This window comes from Bos mutus, chromosome 6 (assembly GCF_027580195.1).
Source record: "Bos mutus isolate GX-2022 chromosome 6, NWIPB_WYAK_1.1, whole genome shotgun sequence".
Taxonomy (NCBI): domain Eukaryota; kingdom Metazoa; phylum Chordata; class Mammalia; order Artiodactyla; family Bovidae; genus Bos; species Bos mutus.
Window position 1 is genome coordinate 95532510 of NC_091622.1, and position 19949 is coordinate 95552458.

At 40.6% G+C, this 19949-nt stretch overlaps 1 protein-coding gene across 1 annotated transcript in view; it reads left to right on the top strand.

Moving 5' to 3' along the window:
• Positions 1-19471, top strand: part of BMP3 (bone morphogenetic protein 3) — a 31445-nt gene extending 11974 nt beyond the window's left edge. The window contains exons 2-3 of the mRNA XM_070372573.1: positions 6329-7242; positions 15294-19471. Of these exons, the coding sequence (XP_070228674.1) occupies positions 6329-7242; positions 15294-15485 (1106 nt within the window). The 3' untranslated portion in view covers positions 15486-19471. The remainder of the gene's footprint in view (positions 1-6328; positions 7243-15293) is intronic.
• Positions 19472-19949: the final 478 nt, after the last annotated feature.

Consider the following 19949-nt stretch of genomic DNA (forward strand, 5'->3'; position numbering starts at 1 on the left):
GCCAGGCTGCAGTCCATGGGGTCACAAAGAATGGGACAAGACTGAGTGACTAAGCACAGAAATATGTCCTGAATAAAGGAAGGTGTGTTGCTTTCCAAGAAAATAATCTCTTGCCCAACTTACATTTTGGTTTGCATGTTCATGTTTAGCAAATTCCTAATTCTTCCCTGCATTTGGGGAAAAAAATGCCTTTTTTTCTTTCCTTTTGAACCACGTGACCACAAAAATGGTGGTCATTCCACTGTCCAGGAGAAAGTTACTTTGAACCACGAATGTGAGCCATGTATGCAATTTAAAAGTTTTAGTAGCCTCATTAAAAATATGAAAAGCAAAGGGTGAGATTACTTTCTATAATATATTATATTTTAAATGTTCTGCACCCACACCAGCAAGCAATACTCAAACACCAACAGGGTGTCTGAGAATTCAACCGAATTCTGACACTATCTACCTAAAGAAAGCATCCATATTCCATAGATAAAGGGCTCAGTCCTACAAGACTGTCCTCCACTTCAGATGCCAGTCCCAAACCCAGATGGTTTCCTGTGCTTATGACCTTCCTGTGCTTATGACCTACCTGTGCTTATGACTACAGATTGGATGTTCCCACAACCTCTTCCTTGGGTTTGATTAATTTGCTGGAGTGGTTCACATAACTCAGGAAATGCAGTTACTCACTACATTCCTACTTTAGGATACAACTCAGGAACAGCCAGGGCTGTAAAAGATGCAAAGGGCAAGGTAGGGGAAGGGCTTGGGGATTCCTTGCTGTCACCAGGAGCGTCACTCTCCCCAGTCTCCACATATTCACCAACCCCCAAGCTCTCCAAACCTTGTGTTTTAAGGGTTTTTTTGTTTTTTTGTTTTTTTTGATTTGTATGGAGGCCTCACTATATAGTCATGGCTGATTAAATCATTGGCCATTGGTAACTAATTTCCAGCTCCTCTTCCCACCCAGACATCTGGGCTTAAGGGTGAGACTGAAAAATGCCAAACCCCTAATCACAGGGTTAAGTTCCCAGGCAACCAGCTCCCATTCGTTGTGGGCGCTCAGTTGCTCAGTTTTATCCGACTCTTTGAGACCCCATGGACTGCAGCCCACCAGGCCTCTGTTCATGGGATTTCCCAGGCAAGAATACAAAGTGGGTTGCCATTTCCTTCTCCATGGGATCTTCCCAATCCAGGAATCCCTGTCACCTGCATTGGCAGGCAGATTCTTTACCACTGAGTTACCTGGAAAGCCAAGATTATTTGGCCTCCAAAACCACCCCATTAGCATAGAAAGGACACTTTATGGCTCTCATCACTTAGACAATTCCAAAGGTTTTAGGAATTCTGGCCCTGAAAGAAAGATAAAGACCAAATATATATTTCTTGGTATAAATCACAATAATCACAATATTTAGCCCAGTGTTTTCAAGTGGTATGATTTTAACACATAATCAATATAAAATATTCATTTGATATTTTATACTCATTTTTGTGCTAAGGCTTCAAAACTATGTGTTTTATACTTACAGCACATCTGAATTCAAACTTAAGTGCCTACTTGGACATGGCTGTTCTAGTTAGCTAACATTCATTGAATTTTGTCCTGTGTGCTGTGTACACTACCTGCATTCTTTCAATTAATTCTCAGAGCATCTCTGCTGATACTACTGGGCTCATTTTACAGGTAAGTAAACTAAGGCTTGAAGAGTTTAGATAATTTGTCTGAGAACAGCTGCTGGTGGTGGATTAATCACTAAGTCGTGTCTGACTCTTATGACCCCATGAACTGTAACCCACCAGGCTTCTCTGTCCATGGGATTTTTCAGGCAAAAATACTGAAGTGGGTTGCCATTTCCTTTTCCAAGAGATCTTCCCGATCTGAGGATCAAACCCTTGTCTCCTTCCTTGGCAGCCGGATTCTTTACCTGCTGAGCCACTGTGGTAGAGCTGAGCCTGGGCCATAGGGCTTTGACTTCAAAGGAAGGCAATCAATTAAAATTAAAGCCATCAGAAGAGGTATATGGTAGATTATGAGACACTCATGAGATTTTATCAAAGGTTAGACCCAAAGTGGAGACTGGTTAACAGCAGGACGCAAAGTGTTTGTAAGAAGGAAATAGTTTGAAGCCAAATGTAGGGGAAAGAAGCAGGACTGGTTTCCCCAGTAAGACACCACCACCCACATCCCTTGGAGTTCATTTCCGCACTCCAGAGTGTTCCTTTGGCAACCATCCGATTGCCACATACTTTTCCTTCCATTTTAACTTTCATTTGGGTAAAAGTATATGCTCTGGTAACTGATATGAATCAGAGCTAGAATCTGAACAAGCCTGATGCCTTGGCTTTGTAATAAAAGTCTATAAAATATTATCCTGATCTCACTGAAGAAGGAAATGGCAACCCACTCCAGTATTCTTGTCTGGAAAATCCCATGGATGGAGGAGTCTCATAGGCTACAGTCCGTGGGGTCCCAAAGAGTCAGACACAACTGAACAACTTCACTTGCAACTTTTTCATGGACTATACAAACCTTCACAAATGGCAGTTTCCCCCTTTTCCTTTACACGGTGTTAGAAAGGAGTGAAATATGTGTCCCAAATGAACTTCCCCTGTACTTGGGGACTCAGTGAACTCATTTTAAATTTCCCATCTTGCTAAAATGTTTTGTTTTTACTGAAATATGTTTCTGATCAATAACATAATTTCAAAATTGCTTGTATGCTTCCAGAACAAATCTATGTATGAAACAAGTGTTTGGAAGAGGGTTCAAGCTCTGGTGCCCATCCCAGGACTGGGGAATCTTGAGTGTAACCTCAGCCTTACTATTAGCTCATGAGATGATCTCAAGAGCAGGAACCAGCTTCTGCCCCTGCTAATCAGTCACCCCTTCTGTTACTCCTCGTTTCTGCATTTGAAAAATTGGAAATACAGTTGCCTAGTTTCAATAATTTCATCAAGCTCTAGAGAAGCAATTCCCCTCTTAAATTCATGTGATATCATAAACTTTATTTTTTATTGTATTAAAATGTATTTATGTATTTGGCTGCATCAGGTCTTAGTTGAGCTCGAAGGATCTTCATTGTATCATGTAGGATCTTTCCTTGCAGCTCTAGGGCTCCAGAGCACAGGTTGCTCAGTAGTTAACAGAGTGCAGGCTTAGTTGCTCCATGGCATGTGGCATTCTTAGTTCCCTGACAAGGGATCGAACCCATCTCCCCTGCATTGCAAGGCAGATTCTTAACCACTGGACCACCAGGGAAGCCCCTAATCCCATAAACTTTAGACAAGCTCCACAAACAGCATTATCTTCATGACACTTCAAATGCGTGACTTAATTTTTTCAGATACACTATCTGAAGATAGAGCTATATGGTCTTGCTTACCCACCCTCATCCTGCACCCTTAATTTTGTAAGGCAGATAGAAAGTATAATCCCCAATTTATGCTTAATATCAGCACTTATAATAATAATAATTTATACTTAAGAAACACTTACTGGACCCTTTGTGATTTGATTTACACACATCTCAATTCTGTGGAGAAGGCAATGACACCCCACTCCAGTACTCTTGCCTGGAAAATCCCATGGACAGAGGGGCCTGGTAGGCTGCAGTCCATGGGGTCGCTAGGAGTTGGACACAACTGAGCGACTTCACTTTATTTTTTCACTTTCATGCATTGGAGAAGGAAATGGCAACCCACTCCAGGGTTCTTGCCTGGAGAATTCCAGGGATGGGGGAGCCTGGTGGGCTGTCATCTATGGGATTGCACAGAGTCGGACATGACTGAAGTGACTTAGCAGCAGCACTTAATTCTGATTGAGTGTGTGCTAACTCGATTCAGTCATATGTGACTCTTTTGCAACCCTATGGACTGTAGCCCACCAGACTTCTCTGTCCAAGGAATTCTCCAGGCAAGGATATTGGAGTCAGTTGCCATGCCCTCTTCCAGGATATCTTCCCAACCCAGAGATTGAACCTACGTCTCTTATATCTCCTGCTTTGGCAAGCAGGTTCTTTACCACTCTTGCCATCTGGGAAGCCCTTAATTCTGATGATAGGACTATTATTCCATTTAATGAATGAGAACACTAACTTTTCCAGTTACATAGTTAATAAGTGGCTGAGCCAGAACTTGACTCAACGTGAATTTACTTCCACTAATGCTTGTAACCAGGAGGCTAGACACTGCTTCTGATAAGACACTATTATGACACTGTACCAAATTTATAGGAATAGTTTTTGGTAGTCTCATTAAGAAAGGTCAGAGCTCTCAGCTTTCATACCACTAACTTTATGATTTGCATTTCAGTAAAGAGAATATTAGTAAATATGGCTGATCCTTGCTTTCATCTTTATCCAGTTTGTAAAATTACTCCTGTTATCTTTTGTTTAGCTGAAGTGGAAATTACATAACTTAAACAGAGATATTTTTAAGTAAACAGCTCAGGAACATTTGGTAGTTTCACAATGTTAGGCAATCACCAAGTTTATTCAGTTCTAAAATATTTCTATTATCCCAAAGGAAAACCCCCTACCCATCGAGCACTTTCTCCACATTACTCCCTCCTCTCAGCCCCTGGCAAACACCAGTCTGCATTCTGTCTCAGTGGATTTACCTTTTGGGGATATTTTACATAAATGGAATCATACAATATGAGACCTTTACGTCTGACTTCTTTCATTTAGCACAAGGTTAATATTTTCAAGGTTCATCCACACTGTATGATGTATCAACCCCTTATTCCTCTTTATGGCTGAATAATATTCCATTATATGACTATATCACAATTCAGTTCAGGTTTTCAGTCGTGTCCCACTCTTTGTGACCCCATGGACTGCAGCACACACCAGGCCTGCCTGTCCATCACTAACTCCCGGAGTTTACTCAAATTCATGTCCATTGAGTCAGTGATGCCATCCAACCATCTCATCCTCTGTCATTCCCTTCTCCTCCTGCCTTCAATCTTTCCCAGCATCAGGGTCTTTTCAAATGAGTCAGCTCTTCACATCAGGTGGCCAAGGTATTGGAGTTTCAGCTTCAACATCAGTCCTTCCAATGAATATTCAGAACTGATTTCCTTTAGGATGGACTGGTTGGATCTCCTTGCAGATAATATCACATTTATTTATCCATTAATCCATTGATGGACATTGATATTTTTCTGCCTTTTGGCTATTATGGAGAGTAGTGCTGTTATAAACATGTGTGTACATGTACTTATTTGAATACCTGTTTTCAATTCTTTGGGGTTTATACCTGGAATATTGTGGGATCATGTGCCATTTCTCTGTTTAACTTTTTGAGGAATTGTCAAACTGTTTCCCACAAGAGCTGAACCATTTTACATTCCAACCAGCAATGTAAAACTGTTCCAATTTCTCCACATCCGAACACTTACAATTTTGTTGTTTATTATCATAAGTGTCAAATGGTACCTCATGGAGGCTTTGATTTACATTTTTCTGATGACTAATGATATTGAGCATTTTTTCCTGTGCTTGTTGGCTATTTGTATGTCTTTGGAGAAATGTCTGTTTGAATCCTTTGGTTATTTTTTTTATTGGTTTGTTTGTCTATTTGTTGTTGAGGTTTAAGAGTTATTTTTATATTCTGGATCCTGTGCTATGCTGTGCTTAGTCACTCAGTCACGTCCAACTCTGCGGCCCCATGGACTGTAGCCTGCCAGGCTTCTCTGTCCATAAGGATTCTCCAGGCAAGAATACAGGAGTGGGTTGCAGGCCCTCCTCCAGGGGATCTTCCCAACGCAGGGATTAAACCCCGGTCTCCTGCATTACAGGCAGATTCTTTACCATCTGAGCCACCAGGGAAGCCCAAGAATACTGGAGTGGGTAGCCTATCCCTTCTCCAGGGGATCTTCCCAACTCTGAAATCGAACTGGGGTTTCCCGCATTGCAAGCAGATTCTTTACCAGCTGACCTATCAGGAAAGCCCATCCTGGATCCTAGGTTTTATCATATATTATATATGATTTGAAAATATTTTCTCCATTATGCAGGTTATACAAACTTTCTTGATAACATCTTTTGATGCACATAATTTGAGATATTGATGAATTTTATCCAGTTTATCTATTTTATCAATTTATCTATTTTTTATTTCTCTTTATTTTTTTACTTGCACTTTGAGTGTCATATGTAAGAACCAACTATCAAATCCAAAGCCATGAAGATTTTACTATGTTTTCTTCTAAGAGTTTTATGATTTTAGTGCTTATATTTAGGTCATTCATTCATTTTGAGTTAATCTTTGTATATGATGTGAAGTAGAGAGTCCTGTTTACTTCTGTTTACTTCCTTTGTTTTTTTCTTCCTAGGAATGCTTGAAAACAAGGAACTGCATATTTTTAACCTGACTTCTCTAACTAAGTCAGAAAACATTTTATCTGCCACACTGTATTTCTATATCAGAGAGCTGATAAATATAAGCCTGAGTTGTCCTGTGTCCCAGGAATGCTCACATCATGCCCAGGGGAAACACATTCAGATTGACCTCTCTGCATGGATCCTCAAATCCAGTGGAAACCAAAGTCAACTCCTGGGTCATCTTTCGGTAGATGGAGGGAAACCTCATCGAGACTTTGTGTCCTGGCTGTCAAAAGACATCACCCAACTTTTGAGGAAAGCCAAGGAAAATGAGGAGTTTCTCATAGGATTTAACATTACTACCAAAGGACACCAGCTGCCAAAGAAGATGACACCCAGTCCTGAGCCTTATATCTTGGTGTATGCCAATGATGCTGCCATTTCTGAGCCGGAGAGTGTGGTGTCAAGCTTACAAGGACACCGGAATTTCCCCACTGGAGCTGTGCCCAAACTGGACAGCCAGAGTAGGTCTGCCCCTTCTATTGAACAGAGGAGAAGGAAGCGGTCTACGGGGGTCCTTCTGCCTCTGCAGAACAATGAGCTTCCTGGGGCAGAATATCAGTACAAGGAGGATGAAGTATGGGAGGAGAGGAAGCCTTACAAGACTCTTCAGACTCAGCCCCCTGATAAGAGTAAGAACAAAAAGAAACAGAGGAAGGGACCTCAGCAGAAGAGTCAGACGCTCCAGTTTGATGAACAGACCCTGAAGAAGGCAAGAAGAAAGCAATGGATTGAACCCCGGAATTGTGCCAGACGGTACCTTAAAGTGGACTTCGCAGATATTGGCTGGAGCGAATGGATTATTTCCCCCAAGTCCTTCGATGCCTATTACTGCTCCGGAGCGTGCCAGTTCCCCATGCCAAAGGTAGCCATTGTTTTTTGTCCTGTCCTTCCCATTTCCATAGTGTGGAAAGACCCAAATTGAATGTGTGTTTTCATTTCCAAAATCCATCTGGACCTTTATTCATTGCATTCTAAAGTGTAATAGGTAACATGGTTATGTTTGGTTTTTCTTTACTGGTTGTTAAAGTAATATGAAGTCAATATTGGTATGAAGAAGGATATGAGAAAACATTGTATGCATAAAACATGTTTTTGCACTGCTTCCAAACAAAGTGCATGTTCAGCTACATGATCACATGTGAATTTATGCCTGTCCACAACAAGGAAGCCCCCAGTGGTAAGAGGCTGACCTTTCAGCGGGTATTTAGGGAATGACTGAATGTCATGAGAGCAAAAGGAAGGACTAATTGGATTGGTGCCCTGATACAGAACATTTTTGATAGTCTCTTGTGAGATGAATTGTCGTCACGGGGGTTAGGATCAGGGTTGGGCTAGGAAAACTTGCCTCATGAAATCCACCAGATGCTTATTTCATTTGCTTCCCTGATAAATATCAAAACTGGAGTCAGAATAGGGCACAATGACTCTGGCGACTTCTAAGACTCATTTTAACTGCTAAGAGCTAATCCATGTCTCTTCTAAAATCAATAGGGACTGAACCTTTAGCTTATCAGTACTCAGTATCCTCCTGACAAATATATTCTCAGAAGCCTCCCCAACCCCACTTCTGTCTCGCACAGCAAGTCCAAGTGACTGTACTCTGAATTTAGAATTAATAAAACATATTGGTGCCCCCCTGACCTTCGTTAAGCTTATTGCTGCACTTCCATTCTTAGCCCATAACAATTTGAGTCTGATGTACAGTGAAAAGTGATCCTGGCAATAGAATTCAGAGAATAAATAGGAGTGGCTTGTTTCGTTTTGTTTTAGTTTTTTGCAAAACTTGACATGGATCAACTTCTGCTATTGTATGTTAATGGAGAAAAACCCTTTGTCTCAAAGAGTGACGAACTTGTGCTTATAAGCCTTTAAAGGAGCATGTTCATGTTACAGGCCTGTGATCGCTGGAATGCTAAGGGTAACACACACATAAGACAGAAGGTCAACTAAGCAAGGCCAGATCAGCCTCAGGGCCAAGAACTTGATTGAAATCCCATTTTCCTGTTAGGATGTCTCAGAAGAACAAGCTTGCCACATTTTCTAGACCTTGTGGATTCCAGGTTTTGTCAACCCAAATACAAAGTAGGGATTGTAGACATTTATAATGATATAAATAGCCTTATCTTGTTTAAAGATTATAAAGGACATTTTATTGATCAATAGAAACTTGATCAAACTGGGACAGCATTTAAAACACACCAAAAAAGATGCCAAGTATAACAGGCAGTAATGAATCTTTACTCTACAGTGGGGCTTGCTGTGTGGCACTGAGAGGCAGAAATGGATTCAAAATATCTCTAAACCTGGGATGACTGATTTTAAGTGGGTCTCTGAGTTTTCCAAATAATTCCTCTCTCTCTCCTAAACTGTGATTTTTTTTTTCTAGGTTGCCTGAGGAAGTTTTCCTCTTTCCTCTTGACTCCAGATTTTAGGACCCAGAAAGCTATGATCACATGGACATATTCAGTCAGTTAGCTGACCTGGGTTGGTCTCCATAATTACCCCAATTTGCCTCTCCAATCTGTAATGGCTCTGCTTGTTTTTCCTGTTCAAAAACCTTGCTGCTGTTTCCATAGATCTTCATCATAGTCCTCAGTGATCTAAAGAATAACAATTTAAAAACGCATGAGGGATAAGAATAGAAGAGATAAATTTAAGGAAAGAAGTATGTTAGTGTAACAGGATGATTAAAGGGTACATGCTTGATCATAGCTGGGTTTCTTAACCTTCAGGTACCTGAAAATTGCCTAGGGATCTTCTTAATCTGTAGGTTCTGATCCAGTGGTTTCAGGGGCAAAGCCCAAGATTCGGTGTATCTAACAAGCCTCTAGATGTTACTGATGCTGTTGGTCTGCAAACCATCCTTTGAGTCGTTGAATCCTTTTGGCTTAAAACTTGGCTCCACTTCTTACCCGCTGAGGTTTTGAGGTGGGGAAGTTCCGCTAACTTTCTGTATGTTAGTTTTCTCATCTTTGAAACAGGTACTAGGGTAAATAAAAATATCACAGTATCTGCATTATAAAAACGATGGGGAAATGAGATCATCGAGCACCTTGTGCTGATAGGCACTCAATGAATTTTTTGCCATTATTAATGGCCGTGGCTGAGACTGAAGAGAATAGAAAATCCAATGTAGGGAACTGGAAAAAAAAAAAAAAACACAGGAGTAGGGATCAAAAGAATAAAAATTGTGGGACTTCCCTGGTGATCCAGTGGTTAAGACTCTGTGCCTCCAATGCAGGGGGCATGGATTCAGTTCCTCCTTGGGGAACTAAGATCCCACACGCTGTGCAGCATGATCAAATAAATAATATGAAATAAAATATTAAAAAATAATAATAGATGTAAGACAAGGATAAGTTTTGTAAATGTTTCTTATCCCTTTTTAAATGTCACAAGGCTTTAAATAGGATTCTCCCTTCAGCCCTAGTTCATAAGCTCTTTGGTGGGTAGAATCAAGAGAGCATCCATTATAGCAACTGAACACATGCTGTGTTAATCGCTCGGTCATGTCTGACTCTTTATGTGACCCCATGGACTGTAGCCCACCAGGCTGCTCTGTCCATGGCATTCTCCAGGCAAGAATACTGGAGTTGCCTTGCCCTCCTCTAGGGGATCTTCCCAACCCAGGGATCAAACCCAGGTCTCCCACATTGCAGGCAGATTCTTTACCATCTGAGCCACCAGGGAAGCCCATGATAGTATTTGTCAAACCTTGGAATGGCATCCAAACTACAGGGAGATGTCATGTAATAGGGATAAGGGTGGAGTCTTCTCTCCAAGCTGGAGAATTCCTTTTGCCAAGTTTCGAGTGGAAGTCTGGCTGTGACATGGACATCTCAGTCCTTCATCACCTTGTGTGGATCTGCTTAACTTTTGAAGCTTTCTACTGATTCCCTGTAAGCCTTTCAGGCTTTGTGTCTTTCAAGTGGTACAGTCACCAAAATGATGGGAAGCTTGAAGCGGTATGAAGCTGTGACATCAGGGGTAATTAATCACTGTCCCTGTTATCAGCCTAGTGTCCAGCATGGTAACCAGAGTCAACTATTTAAACAAAAATATAGTTTTTGAACCACAGAGGAAAATAAGGCCTCTGACCAGATCAGTACAAATGCATGTGGAATAAGTGAGGTGCCAAAGACCTTTCAGACTATACATATACATTCTGCCCCAGAGAAAAGTTCTCTCAGGCCAGACTCCTCGGCTGGCCCTCCTTCCTTCTGGCCTCCCCAGTGAGAGCCTGCTCTCTAGAGCCGGGCTCTTCATCTGCAAAAGTCGACAACCTGTCTGTAATTCAGAACAGCTGTGCTCTGCCTTTCCCAAATTCCAGGCTTTGCCCTTTCCCTGATTCCAATTAGATAGTTTCTGGGCTATCACACCCATGTGGGTTGGACTGGGAGAGCATGGAGCAAAGCCCCATGGCCTGAGTCAGGAATGAAGGCTCAGAGCTGATGACATTCTCTCCCCTGCTAATGCACTTGTAATCGAATTCAACTCGAGGACATCACCCGCAGCTTGGCAGGTGAGGGCCTGAGCACGGCAGATTTCATTCACAGACACGGCAGCTTGGATTTTTCTGATTTCTAGCCCTTACAGCCAATCTGTTCCCCCAGGGAGAGACCCTGGCATTCTGCCATGAGATGAAAAATACCCATATAGCTGTAGCCAAGTCTTAGACCTTGGCCTCCCCTCACCACCAAAGCAGAGATGGAAAACAGAGATTTCAAATGAAAGTGATTGAGCCATTGTTGCTGACAAGTGGTCCAAGGGAACCAATCAAGGATTGGAGGAGTGAAGGTATTTTTGCATGGAGTGGTGCAAAGGTTGGGAACAGCAAAGACAAAGAATTATGGACCAAAGAAGCTAAACACTTTGAACCAAGCATCCTTTCTAAACAAGAAATTCACATGGAATGCGTTCAAAATGATGCAGTCTCAATTAATGTCCTGAGGTTTCCAATTTCAATCTCTGATCATGAAGATGAACTCTAAAAATCCTAAATCTTGATATATTGAGTTACCTAAGCAAAAAAAAAAAAAAAACCTAAATAGATACCGATGTCCTGTTTCACCCACATTAAAAAGTGAGACTGGGGAGGAAAAGGGCTTCCCAGGTGGCTCAGTGGTAAAGAATCTGCCTGCTAATGCAAAAGACAGAGGAGACGTAGGTTCAATCCCTCGGGTCAGGAGGATCCCCTGGAGGAGGAAATGGCAACCCACTCCAGTATTTTTGCCTGGAAAATCACATGGACAGAGGAGCCTGCTGGACTACAGTCCATGAGGTTACAAAGAGTCAGACACGACTGAGCAACTGAGTGTGCACCGGGAAAAAAAGCACAGGTCTGCATTTGTCATCACTGGGATTCTTAAGCTGCTGTGAAGAGAGACCTGAGAAACGTAATCGGAAGGCAAAAACAAGTGAAAGTGATAGACTGGCAAATGTTCCACACCAGCAAATGGTCACATGGATCTTTTGTGTTTGGCTTAATTATTCCTGATCATGGCAGCTGGATTTCACAGTGAGAAAGAGAAAGGGGACAACTCCCTAGAAAACAGAGAGGTTCCTGATAAAACACACCGCCGACAATCAAGGGCTTGCTGGATTCCAGTGAGCCCACCAGAAACTGCTCATTTGTGAGTTAGAGCTTTTAAAAAGGACAGGAATTTTCCTAGGGAACACCCATGAATATTTTCCATATCTGTGCTGGGTCATTAGCTCAGAACCTTTTATTTTTGTTGATGGGAATTATTTCCACAGAAATAGGTGCAATGGAGGGTATGTTATTATTTATAAGTATTTCATCCATTTGGCAAGTATTTATTCAGTGCCTAGAGAACCTTCTCTGCTCCAAGCACCGAGGACAAGCAATGCACAGCTGGATTTATGGATCAAGTCCTTGTCTACTTAAATGTATGAAAATTAAATGGTATAGGAGTCAGTAAAACATTAACAGTAACAAAATAGTGTCAGACAATCTATGGCTTTAAAAAAATCCTTTGGGGTGTTATCATATGCTGTTTGGATGACTGAATTTAAAAATAAATCAATAGAGATAAGTGGATGGCTGCAAAAGTTTTCTTAAGAAATCGCCTGATCCTAATGAAAGAGCAAACAGTGGCCATTGGTACGGTGGTTATAGTACAATTGTAGTTTGTCAATTACATGCATAGTGTTGATGCCACAGGACACAGGAGATGCAGAATAGAACAAGACAGACTTCTTATCCTTAAGGGAAGAAAATACCCTTCTTTGCAAAGTTAATTAATTGTAGGTTAACTACTCTTCCAGGAAAAAAGAGTAGATAAAGGAGCTGGCCATCATCAATACTAACTTTAAGGTAATTTGTGCCCGTTAGCAACCATGTTGAAGTCTAATGCATGGATAATTTTTTTCACTGAATTGAAAGATGAGATGAGACAAATCGGATTTGCCCTTTTCCTGCCCACCCCCCACCAAAATCCTATTATTTTTTAACAATGTGCCAACTTTCTACTTATTTGCTTCTCCTTTGGCTTTTGTGTACTCTTAACCTTTCCATATGTTTCAGTTTCCCATCCTGGGAGTTTTAGGTGTATAAAGTTAGAATACCAGTTAACTGGGGGCTGAGGTGCCTCTGAAACGTGGCTCAAAATCTTGACATTAAAAAGCCAGCATTTTGGCTTAAATCCCATTCCTGAATTGACATGTGATCTCTGGCAAGTTACCAAAGACCTGTTTCTAAATTCTTTCTAATGGATTTCATCTGCTTAAAAGAGACATCGGGGAGAACTGATGTTGAAAAGTGTGGCATTGCTCAGGAAGAAGGTCTTACCACACTGGCAATTCCTAAACATTCTGGGCTTGGAAAAGTGACCGTTCTTCAATGCTGAGCCGAGCTGGATAGGGCTCTCTAAGTAAAACCAAACTTCTCCCATGTATGGTCACGGTCCCATTTGGCATTGCTTGGGAACAGATTTTACTCAAGCTCCTTTGGTCAAACTTCTGACAGCCATAAAATAATCTCAGGCCCCCTGGATTATTCCTAGAGGATATGCCCCAGGTTTAGAAAACTAAAATGCTACAGCATTAATGTCTGCACCCATGGAGCAACAGTGACCCCCAGTGGCCAACAGTGTGGTCCTCTTAATCAGCATCCATTCATCAAGTGAAGTTGCTCAGTCATGTCCGACTCTTAGCGACCCCATGGACGGCAGCCTATCAGGCTCCTCCATCCATGGAATTTTCCAGGCAAGAGTACTGGAGTGGGGTGCCATTGCCTTCTCCGTCCATTCATGCAGGTGGTAACTATTAAATAAATCAATGCCCCTTGACGTTGGGGACTTCCCAAGTGGTGCTAGTGGTAAAGAACCTTCATGCCAATGCAGGAGACATAAAGAGAGATGGGTTTGATCCCTGGGTGAGGAAGATCTTGCATGAAGAATCCCTTGGACAGAGGAGCCTGGCAAGCTATAGTCCATAGGGTCGCAAAGAGCTGGACAAGAGTGAAGTGACTTAGCATGCACTTGACATGTTTGTGTTATTTTCAAAACAAAGTATAAATGTCACTATAGCAGTGGCAAAAATCTATGTTCAGTTGGTGCTTGTTAAGCGTTCTTTGTGACTAGCTCAGGATCAAATTGTTTCTTTTGCAATCCTGTTATTGAAAACACCCTTCATCCAGTCACCCAGTCGTGTCCGTCTCTTTGCAACCCCATGGACTGCAGCATGCCAGGCTTCCCTGTCCATTACCAACTCCTGGAATCTGCTCAAACTCATGTCCATCGAGTCGGTGATGCCATCCAACTATCTCATTCTCAGTCGTCCCCTTTTTCTCCCACCTTCAATCTTTCCCGGCATCAGAGTCTCTTCCAGTGAGTCAGTTCTTCTCATCAGGTGGCCAAAATATTGGAGCTTCAGCAGCAGTCCTTCCGGTGAATATTTAGGACCAATTTTCTTTAGGATTGACTGGTCTGAAAACACCCTGACCTGACCTGAAGTCGCTCAGTCATATCCGACTCTTTGCGAACCCACGGACTGTAGCCTACCAGGCTCCTCAGTCCATGGGATTTTCCAGGCAAGAGTACTGGAGTTGGTTGCCATTTCCTTCTCCAGGTGATCTTCCTGACCCAGGGATCGAACCTGGGTCTCCTGCATTGTAGGCAGACGCTTTACCATCTGAACTACCAAGGAAGCCCTGAAAACACCCTGCTGCTGCTGCTAAGTCGCTTCAGTTGTGTCCGACTCTGTGCGACCCCATAGATGGCAGCACACCAGGCTCCCCCGTCCCTGGGATTCTCCAGGCAAGAACACTGGAGTGGGTGAAAACACCTTAGCATGTACTAATTCCCTGTTTGAGGACTAAATCATTTTTAATTAAATGATTCCTGCTTAGAAAACCAGATTCGAGTTCTCACTCTCCATGTCTGTATGACTTTATATGTGTCATTCAAGCTTTTTGAGTCTATTTCTCTATCTGTAAAATGGAAGAAATGGTGGTTATGTGGTAAGGATTAGAAATACTACACAGAACATGCCTAGCACCTGAAAAAAAGTAGAAGTGTTAGTCAGTCAGTTGTGTCTGACTCTTTGCAACCCCATGAACTATAGCCCACCAGGCTCCTCTTGTCCATGGAATTCTCCAGGCAAGAATACTGGAGTGGTGTGCCATTCCCTTCTCCAGAGGATCTTCCCGACCTAGAGTTCGAGCTCAGGTCTCCTGCATCGCAGGCAAATTCTTTACCAATCAATCTGAGTAGTCACTTAGTTGATGACAACCATTTTGGTGATAGTGATATTGGAGATTGGGCTGAATGTGTGATGATGCCAGAGCTTTATTAATTTGTTGAACCAAATCCATCATATATATTTTTTAGTGGGGGCTAGAGAGGGGAAAAGCCATTCTACCTAACCTGTGTTCTCCCTTTTCGTTCCTAGTCTTTGAAGCCATCAAATCACGCTACCATCCAGAGTATAGTGAGAGCTGTGGGGGTCGTCCCTGGAATCCCCGAGCCTTGCTGTGTGCCAGAAAAGATGTCCTCACTCAGCATCTTATTCTTTGATGAAAACAAGAATGTGGTACTTAAAGTATATCCAAACATGACAGTAGAGTCTTGTGCTTGCAGATAACCTGGTGAAGAACTCATCTGGATGCTTAACTCAATCATTAGTTTATTTTTATGGACTTTTTTTTGCACGGCCAATGCATTTCATTTCAAAAGATTTTTCAGTAGTCAAAGGCAAATGAGCAAATAGACTGATGATTTCCACCAAGGAGAACTGGACTGTATTTGTTTCTGAATGTAACTCAAAGCAAGATTAAAGTAAATATGGAAATCGTTTTCTTTAAAAAAAAAATTACACAAGAAAAACAATCACTCAAACTGTTTTTAGAACTGTTGGAGAACATACTGATTTATTTTTGTAATGGGCTTTGAAAATAGATTGGAAGCAAACAACAGCTTATCATTGATCTCTGCTCACAGAAATAGAATAATTTCATATTTTAAAGCAGGCTTCTTGCCTTAGATTCCTGAGCAACTTAGCAAGTACTAAATAATTCAATCAGCTTTGATGTTTATCTTAAATTTGTGGAGACTATTGTTTACCTGTGTTTTTCTTTACAGATCCTTGTGTGACTAGCTGAGTGGAGGATGTGTGCTGAGCGTCAGTGTGTATGGATGTGAACACATTCCTAGGGACGTGTGCCCTCTTTTGGAAGATTGGCTTAACATGATTTTATAATTCAGTCTGCATGGGATTCTTGTTTTTTTCATTTCATGTTCTGACAAGCATCATTCATTTGTGAGAAGTTTACCAGAATGGATAGAGTGATCCAAGAGGGTATGCAAGAGTTACCACTTTCCTCAGCCATTTATTTGGAAATACTGATGTTTTCATTCCATGGCCCTCACAAGAAAGGCAACCAGCAACCCAGTTTTCAAAAACCCAGATCTAATTATTCTTCTGTATCTCTCTTCCACAAGTGCTTTCATTTGTTCTTTTAAATTGAACTTCAACATGCAATTAATTCTCTTGATATACCTTTGCTTCCTATAAAGTAATCAATAGATACTAAGGCTCAGTAGATGGACTATTGGAGATTTCTTTAAGTGATCAATCTAATCACAATCACAAGTCCACATCCTTGTTCACCTACTATGTCCACGTCCAGACACTTTTTCATGTTGATCACGGCTTTTGGTTCAGACAGGGAATCTATTCTTTAGTATGGCTTACTATAAATTATCCAGCAAGAAAGGGAATTGAATCTATACACTTATTGTTTTTTTCCCCTATTTCCATTTGTCATAAATATCTCCTCTCACACGTTTGCCTTTGAGAAATTGTTTCAAAAATCTTTTCTTGGCTCTGTTTATGTGTGACAGAAATGTTTTCAGACCATGGATTGTTGTTGACATTCTCTCTGTGGTTAATTGTTATCTAAGTTCAGTCTGACCTGATTAGAGTCAGCTAAGGCAATGGCACCCCACTCCAGTACTCTTGCCTGGAAAATCCCATGGGCGGAGGAGCCTGGTGGGCTGCAGTCCATGGGGTTGCTGAGAGTCGGACACGACTGAGCAACTTCACTTCCACTTTTCACTTTCATGCATTGGAGAAGGAAATGGCAACCCACTCCAGTATTCTTGCCTGGAGAATCCCAGGGATGGGGGAGCCTGGTGGGCTGCCATCTATGGGGTCGTACAGAGTCGGACATGACTGAAGCGACTTAGTAGTAGTAGTAGTAAGCTATTTCAGAGGCTGTGAAGTTATCGGAAGACACAGAATACATGGAGTTTTGTTCTGTCTGTAGTTATCTGTGGTAGTTCGTAATTTAATGTTAACTGAGCATCTACTTTGTGAAAGACGTGTTAAGTGTCTTCACTTGTAAAAATAAAGAGGCAGACTAGTTAAGCTGGAAGGTCCTTCTGCCACCAAAAGTTTGGGTTTACAGTACTTGTTATATCACACATATCTTCCTTGAATGGATGGTAATGACAGAGCTAAAACCCTGCAAGTATGGCTGTTCATAAACCAAAGGCAGAAACATCCTGTTCTTCTGTGTTTGCCAGTATGGCATTCCCTGGCAGTTAAGTAGTATTTCTATCTCATTGGAAACCCATTAAAAAGAGTACCATGAAAAGACGCTCTTTGACACTTTTGGAATGTGTGTTGACTCCATGAATGAGAAACACCTGTTCCAAATGATGAATGAAGTGCTGGTACCTGAGTTGCTATGGTTTCTTCTAGTTCATTTTTTTGTTCTGGTAGCATACAGATTAAAAATTAGATAAGGGATGAAATTATTTTCTACTAAATTTTATCAAAAATTTGAAACACAGTTATATAATAGAAGTGACCCCGTGGGTGGCTGCTCTACCCTGGGCATGCTCTTTCTGTAAATATAACTTTTATTTCATTGGTAGATTGGGTGAAATTCGTAATTTAGTTTTTTCTAGAGATGTATCTACCAAAATCTCTTAACAATTCCTAGTTTTCTTTCCCAGCCTTCTTCTCTCCAGATGTCTGTCAGTTACCTTTAATTTAAATTTAAATTGATGCTCACTTGTTATAAATTAAATTCTATAATGGCCAAAAAATATCTCTAAATAATAACTATTTCCAATTTTGAAGCAATTGATACGACAAAATTAGAATGTAATAAAAGTCACAGGATTGACTTTTAGCAATCAAAATAGCTTTTGACTAGTAGTTATTTTTCGGCAAGCTTGTAACCATTATTAATTATCTCCTGCTTTGAAGCCATATTATGGTATAAATGGGAAAATGTTTAGTTCCCCAAAATAAAGGAAAGTTACTTTTTAGGGGGTTGAAGCAGAGTTTGAAGTAAATGAGTTAATATTTTAAGTAATAAAATTTTACATGAAATAATTGGAAAATTGAGTGACTATGTCACAATTTGTTAGATACTAATGTCTGTATAATTACTATATAAACTTTTTATAAATCTCCTGATTTAAAGTGATATTAATGAGAAGAGAAATTGCATTTATATTAATAATGCCATTTTCTAAATCATGCATCTTTCTTTTCCTCTCCCTTTCTCTTGCAACCACCCTATCACCCCCATATGAGACACACACACACAGTTAGTTGAAAATAACTTTTTTTTCAATAACTGTTCTGTTGAATTCAAATTCAAGGGCTGCTGATATAGTATTATCAAAGTATTTTGTTGTAACCTGTGTAAATAATATACCATTTACAGGATGTGGGGTTGTAGAATTTAAACTGGAAGATTGGACTCTGTAGATCTCAGGACTATAATATTCCCGATCAATTTGGACACTCACCTAGCTATATATTAACTGATGATCATTTATTCATTAAGCTAGGATTTTTTTTACCTTACGTTTCAGAAGAAAAAAAGTTTTTTGCCCATTTATTATTTTCATAGGCAATCATATGTGTATAATGCTATTATCAATCTGGCTTACAAAGATTTTTTTTATATATATAATTACATTATACACTTTAGTCTTACTTTTCTCTGTGCTAACAAGTAAGTAATGTCTGGATATTGACTTGGCTGAATCAAGGTTGGGTCAAAAAATAGTTCTGCATACCTTATGTGTAAGATTAAATACGAGATTAAATAAGATATCTTGGATAAGTCTGACTTCTCTGTATATCTTTTTTTCCCTTGGGAATTGTATTTTAATGTAGTTATAGTACTTAAATGATCCCCTTCTCCCAAAAAACCAAGCCTTCCCTTCAGCTTTCCACAATAGTTTCTGTAAATGTTCTAGTTGAGAACTGAATGCTTGTACAGTTGATGGCAATTTAAAAAATATATATTATATATGTATATGGAAAAACTTTAAAGATGCTTTTAATTTATTTAATGACTGTTGCATTCCTATCTATAATGGTAATAATTTTCATATTTAGATGATAAGAAAAAGTTCTTTCACTAGTCACTACAGGCAGAATGACAACTGGTTCTCTAGTACAGTTACTAAAGGAGCATACTGCAGTGAAACTGTAAGGATGCTTCACTACTGATGTGTAAGCTTTGCTGGCTTTGTATCACTTTCCTCCAGTAATGGAGAGCTTTTCTCTATACAGTATGGAAATAAAATTGCTTAACTGAACACTTCCCCGTTCTCTTCTACTTATCATTGGGAAAGACTGCATTTTCACAACTTGAGAAAGTTGAAAAACTGCATCTGAAAAGAGATAACAAAACTTAGGCACAGAGTCGAACATTTTCAAATAGTATCATAAATGAAGCATCGTAACCTATCAACAACATAACATGAAACATAACACTGTGAAACAATTTATATACCTGTGTATATATATATACATATATATACACCTGTGTGTATATATATATATATATGTATCAGTTCAGTCACTCAGTCGTGTCCGAGTCTCTGCGACCCCATGAATCACAGCACGCCAGGCCTCCCTGTCCATCACCAACTCCCGGAGCTCACCCAAACTCATGTCCATCGAGTCAGTGATGCCATCCAGCCATCTCATCCTCTGTCGCCCCCTTTTTCCTCCTGTCCCAACCCCTCCCAGCATCAAGGTCTTTTCCAATGAGTCAACTCTTCACATGAGGTG